Source organism: Cataglyphis hispanica, chromosome 13, assembly GCF_021464435.1.
Source record: "Cataglyphis hispanica isolate Lineage 1 chromosome 13, ULB_Chis1_1.0, whole genome shotgun sequence".
Taxonomy (NCBI): Eukaryota; Metazoa; Arthropoda; class Insecta; order Hymenoptera; family Formicidae; genus Cataglyphis; species Cataglyphis hispanica.
Window position 1 is genome coordinate 6,676,640 of NC_065966.1, and position 15,528 is coordinate 6,692,167.

General features: G+C 28.3%; 1 protein-coding gene across 1 annotated transcript in view; it reads left to right on the forward strand.

The window, feature by feature from the left end:
- LOC126854220 (protein masquerade) overlaps positions 1-15,528 on the forward strand; it is a 36,601-nt gene continuing 21,073 nt past the window's right edge. Inside the window, exons 1-2 of the mRNA XM_050600735.1 lie at positions 1-63; positions 197-334. Of these exons, the coding sequence (XP_050456692.1) occupies positions 232-334 (103 nt within the window). The 5' untranslated portion in view covers positions 1-63; positions 197-231. The remainder of the gene's footprint in view (positions 64-196; positions 335-15,528) is intronic.

Below are 15,528 nucleotides of genomic sequence, written 5' to 3' on the forward strand. Positions count from 1 at the left end.
GATGAGGAAAGCAATGTGGGTCCGTACGACGCAACATTCTGAACATCGCTAAATTCTCTCGCGGTAAAGAACGACAATTTGATACGCACGTGATTAAAACCGAGCAAACAAAATAGTGCATCAGTTTGGTGTTTTGGAAGTAATCTTCCTTTTTCTTTTTTCCTTTTTTTTTTCTTTATTATTTTTCCTATTGAAGAAATAGAAGTAAAACGAACTAGAGACAGATTGAAGATGATGCTGAAAACCGCTTCTAGAGGCATCATCCTTTTAGTTGTGCTTGTCAAATCAGTCGCAGGGCAAGATGACGATTCTTTGGCTAATACCTTCTTATCAGGTAAAAAACATTTTTGTAATCAATTATAGAAAATATTATACGGAAATAATATTGTTTTGTCATTCAAATTCAGTCTAAAAAAAAAGTTTAAAATTTATTAAAAAATGATAGAATTCACATACTTCAATCAATTTTATTTTTACAAATCAATAATTTTTATTAATGTTTTGTTTTTAAAAACATTGTAATAAAATCATATATATAAATAATGGAAATATATATATATATATATATATATATATATATATATATATATACATATGCATATACATACACATTAAATATATTAGTGGCTTTAATATATTTTTTTCTTTTTTTCTCTCTTTCTCTCTATCTATAGTGTATATTTAATATAAAATTAATACTAAAAAAAATACTATAGCATAATAGTAACTTAAAAATTAATACTGACGATAAGATTATAATAAAATGCAAATACAGAAAAATTTATTATATAGAACATCATATTCTTAAAATAGCCTAGATATTTACGCACGCTATTAGAATATGTAAATAAAACACACACACACACACACACACACACATACATACGCGCACGCGCGCACACACACACACACACACACACACACACATACAGAAATAATTAAAAACTATTTAACAGAGATAAAATGCATGTTTATAAATATAAAGATGAAGATATAAGTCTTTATTACAGCTTCGTGAAACTGTATCAAAATTATTTCGTTTCTCAATATGTTTTCTACAAAACGATTTTTGTATACAATGCACATGATAAGACTGAAAAAAGTTATCTGGTGATTGCAGTAGTAATAGCTGTTACAAGAAATAGAAAATCGCAAACGTGGAGATATGCGGCACACACTTTTATAAATAGTATCTGTAAGGATGCGACTGTTCCACTTTTAGGAGTGGTAGCGCTATGCGGATGATAGTCGATTCACTGCCGCTGTATTTCTATTTAAAAAGTAGGAAATAATTCACTCATACTTAATTTATATAAGCTAATTTAATATTTTATTTAATTTATTTATTGTTTATGAAACTAAATATTTTCTTTTTTTTAAGTTTTTACTATGCGATTATAACAAATAATGAATTAGTTTCCATATATATATATATATATATATATATATATATATATATATATATGCAAACTTTAATTAAAAATTTTTGTATACTTAAATATGTTTCATTATTTTAAAAGACACTGCAATTTAGATATATCTTTTTAATATATTAGAAGTAATGAATAAATTTTGTAGTATAAATTTTTATTAATTGCCGCGCAATTTTTCAATATCACTATTTTTGGTAAAAAATTAAAGCAACTATTTTGTACAACAATTTTTTTGGTTTGGATAACATTACTACATAAAAGTTTTTCACATCTGGGACATGACTTGACACCTTCTTTTTACCTTTTTTTTAAAAAAGTTTTTTATAGTTATATCACTTTTTTTATATTATATATTATTTTAATAACACGTAAAACAATCGAGTTTTTGATAGGTTTATTCAACAGCGTGAGTTCGTACTATAAAAAGTATTTTAACAAAAAAGTATTTCAATTTCGATTCTACATGTTTTATAAATAATATAAAGGACCCCGCACCATTCTTATGGAAAAAAAGCTTTCGGTGGATTTGGCTAATTTTTGGGTATGTTGTAATTCTTGTCATTCTGAATAAATATCTCAATGACAACATATATATACATAAAATACGCTAAAAGTAGGATGATCCGAATTTTTTGAAACATGCATAACTACAGACGTAGGTGAAAAGTTGATTTGACCTTAGAATAATTTTTAAGGGTCAATTTGACCCTATAACATGGTAACATACAAGATTATTTTGTATTTTATGTAAAAATATTACAATTTTGAAATCTTATAATTCGAAAAATACTTAATAAAATAATACTGTATTGTAATGTTTTGAAAAGCTCTCGAGATAAGTTACAAGAATATGCAATAAAAAACTTAAGTTTCCACTTAAAAATTTTAAGTTGACCTTGACTTGACTTTGGCAATGCCAATCATGGTCAAATTAATATAGTCATTAAATGCGTCTTTTTAAGCCTTATAACTTTTGTCTGAAACATTATTTTCTAAAATGCATTGTTTGACGAAATTCAATATTCCAGACTATCTACTCCTATGCACATCACGCATGCACGCACACACCTATCACGCACATGCACACACTACATACGCACACACGCACACACACCACACACACTACTACACACCACACACACACACACACACATGCACACATACATGTACATACATCATATATATATCACATATATCTATATATATGTCATATATGTATATATATATTCATATATATATATTATATATATGTACATATCATATGTACATATATCATATATATATATGTATATATATATGTATATATGTATGTATGTATTATATTCATATATATATATATATATATATATATATATATATATGTACATATTATGTATGCATATATATTCATATATATATATATATATATCATATATATTCATATATATATATATATATATATATATATATATATATATATATATATATACAGGATGTCCCAAAACTACCGGATTTCCTCTTAATGGCAGGTTCCTTAGAATTTCTTTTTAAAACGAAAATCCTAATACAAAAATATCGAGGCTATAATAATTTTTAAACGGGAAGCGATTATATTTTACGAATGAGAGGGCTGAGATTTCGCGCGTTCAGGCACGGCGAAATAATAAAAAAATGCTGTATAAATGGGGTGCCTTTTTATGATATTCGTATGATATTCGTTTTTTATGATATTACGATGATTATCGTATAGATTTACAATAGCATTGTCATTATATGTTTTGCTGCTCTACGCATTACATTAGTACATTCTCTTTACGAATAATGAATGGGAGAACTAAAGTGTCAAAAATGATTCATGTAAAAATTTGCGATATGTTTCGACTTCAACTATCAAAGTAGTCGATCAACATTACGATGAAGGTACTATGATATGCTATGCGAGACAAATAAATTGTAATAGAATAAGATTTGACATTTATTTTTTTGCATTTTGTAGTATTTTGGAATATTTGTAATGAAATTGTAACCGTTTTAATAGAAAATAATTAAATAAGTAATTAAAAATCAAATATTTAACAAATTTTAATTGTAAAGTAAATCAACTAATTACAATAAATATTCAAAATGATCATCATTGCATAATTACAGTAAATTGTTTGTTGCTGATCATTTCTGGCGTTATTATAGCAATTGCTTAAATAATTTTTTTTTCAATTTTTTGCGATTATTAATTTACCGCTTTTAAATATATTCTTTTATATGACCTCGTAAAAAATAATCTAAGGGCGTCAGCTCTAAAGAATTCTTTAGAGATTTTTTCGTTTTTATCATGTTTTGAAGAAAATCGCAAGAAAAAACGATTTTGTTAAATTATTCAAAAAGTTATTATAAATGTTGTCATTAAGTCTTACAAGCATTTCAAACAAACCAATCTGTATTGTTCAAGATATTATATCATTCGTTACATAAGCTATAATAAATACAATAAACAAATCAGATATTTGAATAAAACAGAGGAATTAATTTTTGTACATTTTTCTTGTATCAATAATTATGTACAGAAATTAATTTTCCATAATTTTGTAGTCTTGTGTGTGATAAATTGTGAATATTTGTAAAACGATAAGCATGCATTTTGTTATCTTTTAGAAGATTGTATTAGAAAACGTATTGTGTATTCTTGCGCGGAAACAATCGCATTTTCACCACATTTGCAAAGTAAATTAAAATAAACAAAAAAGATATTAATAAGAAAGAAAACTATTGAATTTTTTAATTGAAACTAACTTCTTTCAGTTACTTTTTTACTTTCTCTTGTTAATAATAATTAAAAAACGTTATATTTTTCTTTAACCTAAGAATTAATATTTCTTTAAAAGATTAAAATGTAGTATACTTCTAACGAATATTGTGATATGTTAATAATTTATGGTGAATGCGATGAAAATGCGACTGATGCCGCGCAAAAATACGCAATACGTTTTCCAGAGCGTACAGCTCCAACTAATAACATAATTTTGCGGTTGATAAATCAAGTTAACCTAATCTAACCTAACGACAAACAGGATCTGTACTATTCACACGCAGAAATATCGGTGCCGGACGTAAACGATATGTTCGAACGAATGAAAATGAAACATCAGTTTTTGTTAATATGTGAAGATTCATCTATAAATATACATAAAATGAGTCAAAGATTAAATATCTCTAAGAACTTAGTAGAACGCATCTTAAGAGATAACAAAATGCATGCTTATTATTTTACAAAAGTTCACAATTTATTACCGCAAGATTATGCACGTAGAGTTAATTTTTGTACATGATTATTGGCACAAGAACCGGGTTTCATTCAAACAATTTTATTTATGGATGAATCTTGTTTTATGCATGAAGGTTCATTCAATACGAACAATTCCCATATTTGGAGCAATGATAATCCACATGAATATCATATTCGAAATTATCAACACCGTTTTAGTAAATAAATCTGTGGGCCGGTATACAGAATAATTTAATAGTAAGTTATTTTTTATTGTACATGTTTTTTTTTTATTTTTATGGATATATCTGATTTGTTTATTATATGTACTATAGCTTATGTAACAAATGATATAATATTTCCAATGTTAAATTACAGATTGAACCATTTAAAATACCTACAAAACTCAATGGTAACATTTATAATAATTTTTTAAATAACGATTTACCAGAACTGTTGGAAGATGTTCTATTAGATGTAAGACAACAACTTGTCAACAAGACGGTGCATCACCACATAATGCTATATGCGTCACTAAATGAAAAATTTCCGGACAGATGGATAGGATGCGGTGGTCCTATAAGTTAGCTAGCACGGTTACCTGATCTAACACCCTTGAATTATTTTTTATGGGGTCACATAAAGGAACATGAGTACAAGGAGCGAATTAATAGAAGAAGAATTAGAAGAGAAAATAATTGAAGCAATAGCTACTATAACGCCGAAAAGATCACCAATGCAACAAATAATTTATTAAGACGTGCACAATTATATTCAATGCAATGGTGGTCATTTTGAACATTTGTTATAATTTAGTTGATTTTGCAATTTAATTTTGTTAAATATGTTAAAATTGTTAAATTAAAATTTGATAAATATGTTAGATTTTTTTTACTTATTTAATTATTTAATTATTTAAATTATTTATTTTGTTTTTTGTACGATTGTATTTCATTACAAACATATTCTAAAATATTACAAAATGCAAAATAAATAAACCTGAATTTGTTACAATTTATTTTTGTAATTCACTCACTATTTTCTTTTATGATTTAAAAACTAAGCTTCGGACAAAGTTTTCGTAAAGAAAAAATCGTCTGAGAAATCATTCAGGAATACAATCTGTTTAAGATGAACGGTTGTTCTAAATCACCCCGCTATAGCGCTCGATTAGCTGTGTGCTGATATTCGCAATTCGCGATCGGCAGCGCTAGTATCGACATAAACTGTTTTTGTCGTCGCGCGATCTCCTAGAAAACATTTCTCGTGCTATCCACGGCCGTGCAACAATTTTGGTAGCATGTAGTAGAGACGATTTTACAAGTAGAATAGAGAGACGAGTCAGCGAGCGATGAGAGAGAGGCAAGAGTCAAGGTAGAACGTGTCTCGTGCAGTCGTATACGCTCAGACGATAGTCATACGCTTGTAGAGATTATGAGTTCATTCAGTCAAATAAAGAGATTTGATCTCACAAATAAAATAATTGCTGCACAGCCGTGGGTAGTGCGCAAAATGTTTTTTATTGATACTTGTATCGATGTTGTATCGACATTTTTACACTTTTACACTCACGCACTTAATCGATGAATTATACAATTATTAACGATTATAATGATCACAATCGATTACCGATTATTCAAAATGAATCACCAACAATTATCAACTTAATCACTTAATGAGACACATTAAATACACAACGTACGTTACTTGAGCGTAGATCGCGCGACGACACAAGCAGATTACGTCAGTATTAGCGCTGCCGATGGCCGATCGCAAACTGCGAATGCGTATCAGCAAATAATTGATCAAATGCTATAGCGGGGTGATTTAGAACAACTGTTCGTCCTTAACAGATCGTATTCTTGAATAATTTCTAGGATGATTTTTTCTTTACAAAAATTTTGTCTGAAGCTTAGTTTTTAAATTATAAAAGAAAATAGTGAGTGAATTACGGGTCAAGTACGCTATAGCGCTCGATTAGCTATAGCGAGCGCCTCGCGTAAGCGCCTGCATCGGATGGTGAGTTGCGCCGCTCCTGCCTACCTTTCGGTACTCGTCTCGTAATTCGCTCACTATTTCCTTTTATAATTCAAAAATTAAGCTACAAAATTTTCGTAAAAGAAAAATCGTCTTAGAATTCATTCAGGAATACGCCCTTTCAAGGACATTATACTTGTTTCCCCTGTTTGTTGATCACCCTGTATATGTATTTATATATGTATGTATATATATATATATATATATATATATATATATATATATATTTATATATGTAAATGTGTTATATATGTATTTATATATGTATATATATATATATATATATATATATATATATATATATATATATTAGAAGTAAAAAACATTGATGACTTATCGGAACGTGGCAGAAAACGATAAAAAAAGAGGGCAAATAGATTATACGGATGTTTACAAACAATACTCGTTTATCGTTGAGGCGGACAAGCAATATAGTGAAAAAAATGTCTAAATATATCATGTGACACGATATATATATATATATATATATATATATATATATATACATATACATATATATTTTGCCGGATAAGAGCGTATCCGGCAAAATTTGATGAAAAATTTATTGTAATAACTTGGAATAAAATATACATATTACTTACACATATATACACATATTACTTGATTAAAACTATGATGCTTTATTATTAATGATTTGTCCAGTCGCCTTCGTTATCAATAATTGGCATTTCCGAGGCATACTTTCAACTAATTTTATGGCATAATCTTGTGGTAAAGATATCCAGATCAGAATTTTGTCAAACAAACTCCTTGACCTTCCAAATTTTCTTTCCACGAAGCTTAAACTTCATCCAAAACGTTTTCAATAGGATTTGCATCCGGTGATTGTGACGGCCAATCCGATAATTCAACGTTATTTTTTTGTTTCCATGCGATACAAAAGCGATGTTTAGAATCACTGTCTTCTTGCAGTATCCATTTTTAATTTTTATAAACCACTTTTGGACAGATGGTAATAAAGCCTTCTTATAAATTTTGACCATTTTCACAGCATCTAATTTGTGAATATATGCAAAGTGCCAAATGCACTTTTACCGGATGTTTGACGCTGAACGAATCTATCGATATACACCAGGTTTGAGCGATAGAAATACCTGTCCAAAAAGAAGCTTCGTCAAAAAAAATTACATTGTTCCAATCGCGGTCCATATTTTTATATGCCCAAGCAATTTTTTTTTTGAGTTCATATTTTTCGCATAGTAGAGGATTCTTCACTGTACTTCGATATTTCACGTTATGAGCATGTAAACGTTTACTTATGTCACATGATATATTTAGACATTTTTTTTACTATATTGCTTGTCCGCCTCAACGATAAACGAGTATTGTTTGTAAACATCCGTATAATTAATTCGTCCTCTTTTTTTATCGTTTTCTGCCACATTCCGATAAGTCATCAATGTTTTTTTTACTTCTAAATGACCTATTTATTTACAAATGCCTTAGATTTTCTCATATTCTTGCAGCCGCTTGTGACCGATATGACATTTTTGGTCCTTCCGGATGTGTACAGAGAAATACGGCTTCGAATCGCGTGCGTATGCAGCACTCATGGCAAAATATGTCTTTTTTGAAAGATCAAACAACAACTGAAGTTTTCTCTACAAAATATCTTAAGGGGAGAGCTTCCCCATTGGCTCCTGTTGAAATTTCCCGTCTAACGGTTTCCATATAAAAATTTTGCCAGACACATTCTTATCAAACAGACTATATCCATTTATTAATTCATAATATTTACATTATTATAAAAAAATAATGCATATCTCTCCGTTTATTAACACAGCTTTATTAACACAGATAGCTTTTGGAAGCAATCACTATGCTCATAATAAAGTTCATTTTGAACCATTCAATTTGATATATATTTGTTACGGTTTATTTCTTTTAGTTTAAAAGTTAGAAGGGAATAGCCACTTTTGAAGGGATACTCTGCATATTACAAACTCGATATTCTATTCATTGCCTTCTCGAAACAATCTAAACAATTTTCAATATCTATTAAAATCATTATTCTTCTTCTGTTAATGGAATAAGTGCTTTCTTTAAGCTTAAAAGAATCTGATTAAGAGTTTTAAATATTCTTTGTATCATAGTTAACCGATTGGAACTTTTTGAACTATATAGTTTGCATGATGCATGTGATATCTTCCAATTCATTTTTCTGCTTTTGTTTAAAAATCTCTGTTGCAACCAAGTTACTTTTAATAAATCTTACAATTTTTTTATTCCTCAATTTATTTATGTTTTATACAATCCAAATTTAAATTATCTTACACAACTAAATTTAGAGTGTGTGCATGAAAGATGAAAGATATTTCTTGCATGTAACATGAAAGATATTTTTTTTTTAATTTTATCTGTTTTAATCATATTTTTGACATTATCTGTTACGATGCAAATAACTTTATTATTAATATTTCATTCTTATATAATTTCCAATAAAGCATTAGCTACATTTTGAGCAGAAAAATCTTTTGTTTAAGCTTTAGTAGATAATATCGTAATTTTCAGTTCACTATTTTTAAAATGATAATTATTGATAAGTAAGATTTGCCACCGATGTTAAAGAATCTATTGTTATTACTATATATTTTATTTTATTTAATATCTGTTTTAATTTATTGAAATTCTAGAAAAATAGGGGAACCAGCTATAATTATCTTTATCTTGACATATATTGTCAAGGACATAATTCTGAATAACTTTTTTTTATAAATTAATCGGTGGTCTTTTATAATTTTCGAGATATGCGATTTCAAAGTTTCACAGTTTTAATGCATTTTTTGTTATAAAATAAAGAGAAATAAAGTTTGTTTACATTGTATTTGTATAGAGCAAACGTGGAAAAAGTTTATTTACATTTCTAGAGACAAAACTTCTAGGGTTTTCCACTTTCCACGCAAAGCAAGGTTCAACGCAAACTTATGTCTAATTTTTTGATAGTGGAGTCCCTCCATAGGAGGAGCGGAACATACATCTTCACTATATATTTTTTAATGCGAAAGGAAGTTCCACATGGGTTTACAACTTTCCACGTAAAGCGAGGTTCAACGCAAACCTATGTGTCTAATTTTTTATGGAACCTCTCCTCCGTAGGGCGGAACGTACTACCTCCACACATATACTTTTTAATGCGAAATAAGGTTCCACATGAATTTATAACTTTTCACTTTATATTTACGTATTAAAAAGTATATGCGTGGAAACAGTATGTTTCGCCCTCCCCCCTCTGCGGGGAACTCCACTATCAAAAAATTAGACACAAGTTTGCGTTAAACTTCGCTTCGCGTGGAAAGTGGAAAAATCCAAGGAGTTTCGTCCTCGAAAATGTAAACAAACACTTTTTTTACGTCTACACAAATACAACGTAAACAAACCTTATTTTTCCTTATTTTATAACAGAAAGTACATTAAAATTGTGAAACTTTAATATTAAATATCTCAAAAATTATAAAAGACCGCGGATTAATTTATAAGGAAAAGTTACTCAAAATTATGTCCTTGACAACATATTTCAAAATAAAGATAATTGGAGCTGGCTCCCCTATACTGCATAATTACCAATTTTTTTAAATTCGATTTTAAATTCAACATTGTTTAATATATTGAATGATTATAAATCAATTGCGATCATCATGATGAGAGTTTGATTCAATTCTTTTTTCCTTCGAGATAAATTTTCATAATGTACTGCTCTTTTAAAAACAGGATGATTGATCTTAAACAAGCTAAAACTGGATCACTGCTTAAACTACTTGTCTTTGGAATCAAGATTTCTTCAGAATCAAATTTTTTTATCAATCAAAGAATGAAATATTTTCATATGATCAGCTAGATGAGTAGAATTTTACCACTAGTTTTATATTTTTTTTCCGCATGATACATTTAGCCATTTTTTTATCATAAGATTGCTTAAAATATTTCCGTACGAGGGATATTTTTTTTTACTTTTCTTATTAAATGCAAAACTAATACTGCCTGTACTTTCTGATTCGCTGTTACAATTTATTTCATTCTTTTCATCATTTTATAAAAAATACATATAAAAAAGTAAATACAATGCCATTTTTTTATTTTAATTTTATTTATTATACTTACTGGTTATATATCATTTAAAATTTTCTTTTTTTATGAAAATAACAATTTCTTCAGAGATACCATTATAATTCAATAATTTCAATAATTCCTATAAACTGTAGATTTAGAAATTTGGATTTAGTTTACTAAAAAAGATATGTAACATAAATTAAATGATAAATATTAACATATTTTAATACATATTTGGTAATTATTTACATGACATCACGCCGATGACCTTGAGTTTTCACATATGTTATCAAGTACATGATTCTGAGTAACTTGTACTTATAACTTAATTAGCGGTCTCTTATACTTTCTGAGATATTTAAAGTTAAAGGATTTATACTTTTTCACACACAAAGCGAGATTTAACGCACACCTATTTGTCTAATTTCTTGTATAGTGGAGCCCCCCCGTAGTGAGACGGAATATACTGCCTCCACGCATATACTTTTTAATGAGAAGGTGAGGTTTCACATAGATTTACAACTTTTCACTTAATGCATATTTATCAAAAAATTATATAAGACAGCATATATCAATATAAAGATTTGAATTAAATCTTGATTTGCATGGAAAGTTGGAAACCCATGTCAAACCTCATTTCGCATTAAAAAGTATATACGTGAAGGCAGTATGTTCCGCCCCCCCCCCTTTCGGGGGGGGCTCCATTATCAGGAAATTAGACACATAGGTGAGCGTTGAACTTTGCTTTGCGTGGAAAATGGATAAACCCAAGGAACTTTTTTTCTGAAAATGTAAGCAGATACTTTTCCACGTCTGCTCTACACAAATACAACGTAAACAAACTTTATTTAGGGGATATAGTTCCGAAAATATTCATCCCTCATTTTTTTGAAACTCAGTATTTTTACTCAGTATTTTATTTGATGCGCTGATTATGAATATCATAGTGAAAATTTGGCGCCTATTTGATTTTCATGATGAAAACTAGGAAAAACCAATAAAAATTATAGTTCTTTACGCTTATTTCAGTAAATACTGAAAATCATGATAAATGTTTTAGATATCACAGAGATAAACATTTTAGATTCTATACATTTTCACCATACAAATAATAGTTTTTGAGAAAATGGAGTATAAAGACAGTAATTAACATGAAAATCCTAGGTAAATATGTATATTAGCGCCGACATCACCGATTTCAATGACCTTGATATATGTTGTCAAAAACATAATTCTAAGTAACATTTTTTTCTAATTTAATCGTCGCTCGTTGTTTATTAAAAAAGTTATTAACTAAAAAAGTTTGAAATTTACCAAAGTACATGCATGGACAGGAAACAAGCGCGCGCATACACACACTCACTAACACACGGGAAGATGCAAGGAGGGACTTCGGCTCCTCTCCCGCATCCGCCAGATAGACAGAATGGACCTTACTTTACAATATAGCATGTACTTTTGATAATTTACAGAAAGTTTTAGTAAGATTTAACATCTTCGATTATAATTTCTTACCTAAAATATCAAACAGAGAACACTTATAATTCAAACGATGGTTTATGTTCACTGGCAGTATTACCAATATTATCATTTTTATTGTTCATCGTGTTGAATGTTAAATAAGGAGATAAGATGCTAGCATTGCTGCTAGTGAATTTTGAAACATAGCTTAAATAAATATCAACAGACATTCTTATTTACATTTGAAAATGCTTGATTATACGATTGATTCTGTAATTGATTGATTTGCTTATGACTTTACAATACAATTAAAACTTTTTTTCACATACAATAGCGCCAGATGCTTGTCGAAGTCCGACCTGTGCCTGGCTCCTGATTGATCATCGCAGCATTTGCCATATATATGGAGTCTTAACAAGTATATGCAATCATAAAACAAAAATATTGAAAACTCCATAGTTATAGAAAAAGCATCAGTAGTTTTCGATAACTAAAACTATCGATAATTATTGATAGACTATTGATAATTCTCCATCTCTACTAGGTAAATGTCCGAAAAAATAAGCATCCGTATATTATTTACTTAAGATGAAAATAGAATCTAATATCTGAATTATTATATATAAATTATATATATAATAATATAAATTAAACAAATTAAATTATTTTATTATTTAGAGAAAGAGAGAGAGAAATGTTATGTATAATAAAATATGGATAAAATTCCGAAAACGACTTTCGATTTCGATAAAACTTTGTGAAAAACTTTCTTTCAAGTTAAAATAAAAGTCCCTAAGATGAATTTTGGCGATTCCTACAAAAAAATCATTTTTTTTAAGAGAAAATGATAAAAAGTATTATAAATGTTCGGGTTAACTTACACCTCACGGATCTTTTTCATTTTTACATATATTGTAGAAGGTACATTCTTAACACACGCTTTGAATTTTGTGAAGTTCTCTTCTGAATCTAGCGATATAAGATTTTGAAGTATCATATATTTCATATTTTTACTTGTATAAACTTTTTATTATATCTTACTCGCTACTGTGTGTTTATATTTCTTTGTTTACATTTGCGTCACTGTCAGCTACACTTCCGCCAAGGTTTTTTTTTGTTTATATTTAATTTTTTTTGTATTATTGCTAGTATGCTGCAGAATCACAATTGCTATTCTATGCAAAACGAGGTTCAACTCAAACATAGGTCTAGCTTTTTGATAGAATTTGGAATCCCCCACAAGGGAGGGGAACATACTGCCTTTCCACATATATCTTTTAATGCAAAGTGAGATTCTATATGAGTTTACAACTTTGCACACAAATTGAGGTTCAATTCAAATCTTTGTATCGATACGTGTTGTCTTATATAATTTTTTGATAAATATATGTATAAAGTGGAAAGTTGTAAACTATGAAACCTCAGGCACGATTACGATAACTACAGTCTTCTATTTGAAGAGTCATTTCTGAATGCATTTTTGATGAAGGAAATGTAAACAAACACTTTTTCCACGCTTGTTTTACACAAATACGTAAACAAATTTTATTTTTCCTTATTTTATAACAGAAAATGCATTAAATCTGTTAAACTTCAAAATTGCATGTCTCGGAATCTATTGGTCGAAAATTTTGTTTACTATTTTTCCCGTATTCCTCGTCAAAAATGCCTTCAGAAATGACAGTTCAAATAGGAGGCCATAGTTATCGTAATTACTTTGAACCTCATTTTGCATTAAAAAGTATATGCGTGGAGGCAGTATGTTTTGCTTCCCCCTGCGAGAGGACTCTGCTATCAAAAAACTAGGCACATAGGTTTACGTTGAACCTCGCTTTGTGTAAAAAATAGAAAAACTTAAAAAAACTTCGTCCATGAAAATGTAAACAGATATTTTTTCTGTTTTACACAAATAAACAAACTTTATTTTTCCTTATTTTATAACAGAAAAAGCATTAAAACAGTAAAACTTTAAAATCGCATATCTCTGGAATCAGAAGAGAGCGCCACAAAATTAAAAGTGCGTTACTTAGGAATGTATCCTCTACAATATATGTAAAAATGAAAACGATCCGTGAGGTGTAAGTTAATCCGAATATTTACCATACCTTTTATTATTTTCTCTTAAAAAAATAACATTTTTGTAGAAGTCGCTAAAATTCTTTTCATTTCAATCTAAAAGGAAGTTTCTCACAAAGTTTCATCGGAGTTAGGACCTTTTTGGAACTCCATCCTAAAATATATATATATATATATATATATATATATATATATATATATATATATTATATATGATATATATATATATATATATATATATATATATATATATATTATATATTACAATCAGGATTGGGAAAATTGCTTTGTAGAAGTATGTAATTACGATTACAGTTCTTTTACTGAAAAAATAACTAGTTACAGTTACAATTTACCGACTCTGAAAAATAATACGTTACAGTTATAATAACTTAAAAAGGAATGAGTCGTTACTTTTCAGTTACTCTCTAGCAACAATTGTATATTATTATTTAAATATAAGAATCTTACATTTCAAGTTTTAATAATTTATTACATAATATTTACTAATTTATTATACTAAATTATTATATGTTATATACTCTTATTATGTGCATTATTTTATGCAATAAATCACAATTATTTTAAATTTAAAATAAAAATGGTTTTAATATAAACTAAATTAATAATGTATAATAAATTAATGTATTTTTTTCAATCCCACAATAAATATAAAACAATAAAACAAAATATTCAATGAGTTTCGAATGATAAAAATAAATAAATAAGGAAGGCCAAATGCGATATCTCCATGGAGCTCCAGATGCGATATCTGAAGTAGAAATAAATTATTATTAAAAATTCAAGATGTATTATACATCTGTATTATATATCTGTATTATACATTAAATATCAAATCTTTCGACCCATTTCAGATTCTTTTTAATAAACTAGAGGTCGAAAATTAAGAAATTATTATATAATTAATAATATAATGGATGAGGCATCGAAAACAGGCCACCCGAATAATTCCCACAGTTTTGGAGATGGGAGAAAATGTTTGAAATAGAAGTTGTATGGTATCGAAGGGGAAATCTTGTGGAAGTGAACATTTTTTTTAGGTGGAGGCCATCTTCATTTTTTCTAAGTTTTTCCACCTAATTTTTTCATACAAATTGATTTCTCGCAATATTTAGCACAAAAAGTTATAAGGGTGAGATGGCCAAAAAGTGAATAGTTTACGAAATATTTCATATTATTTTGATATAATTTTAC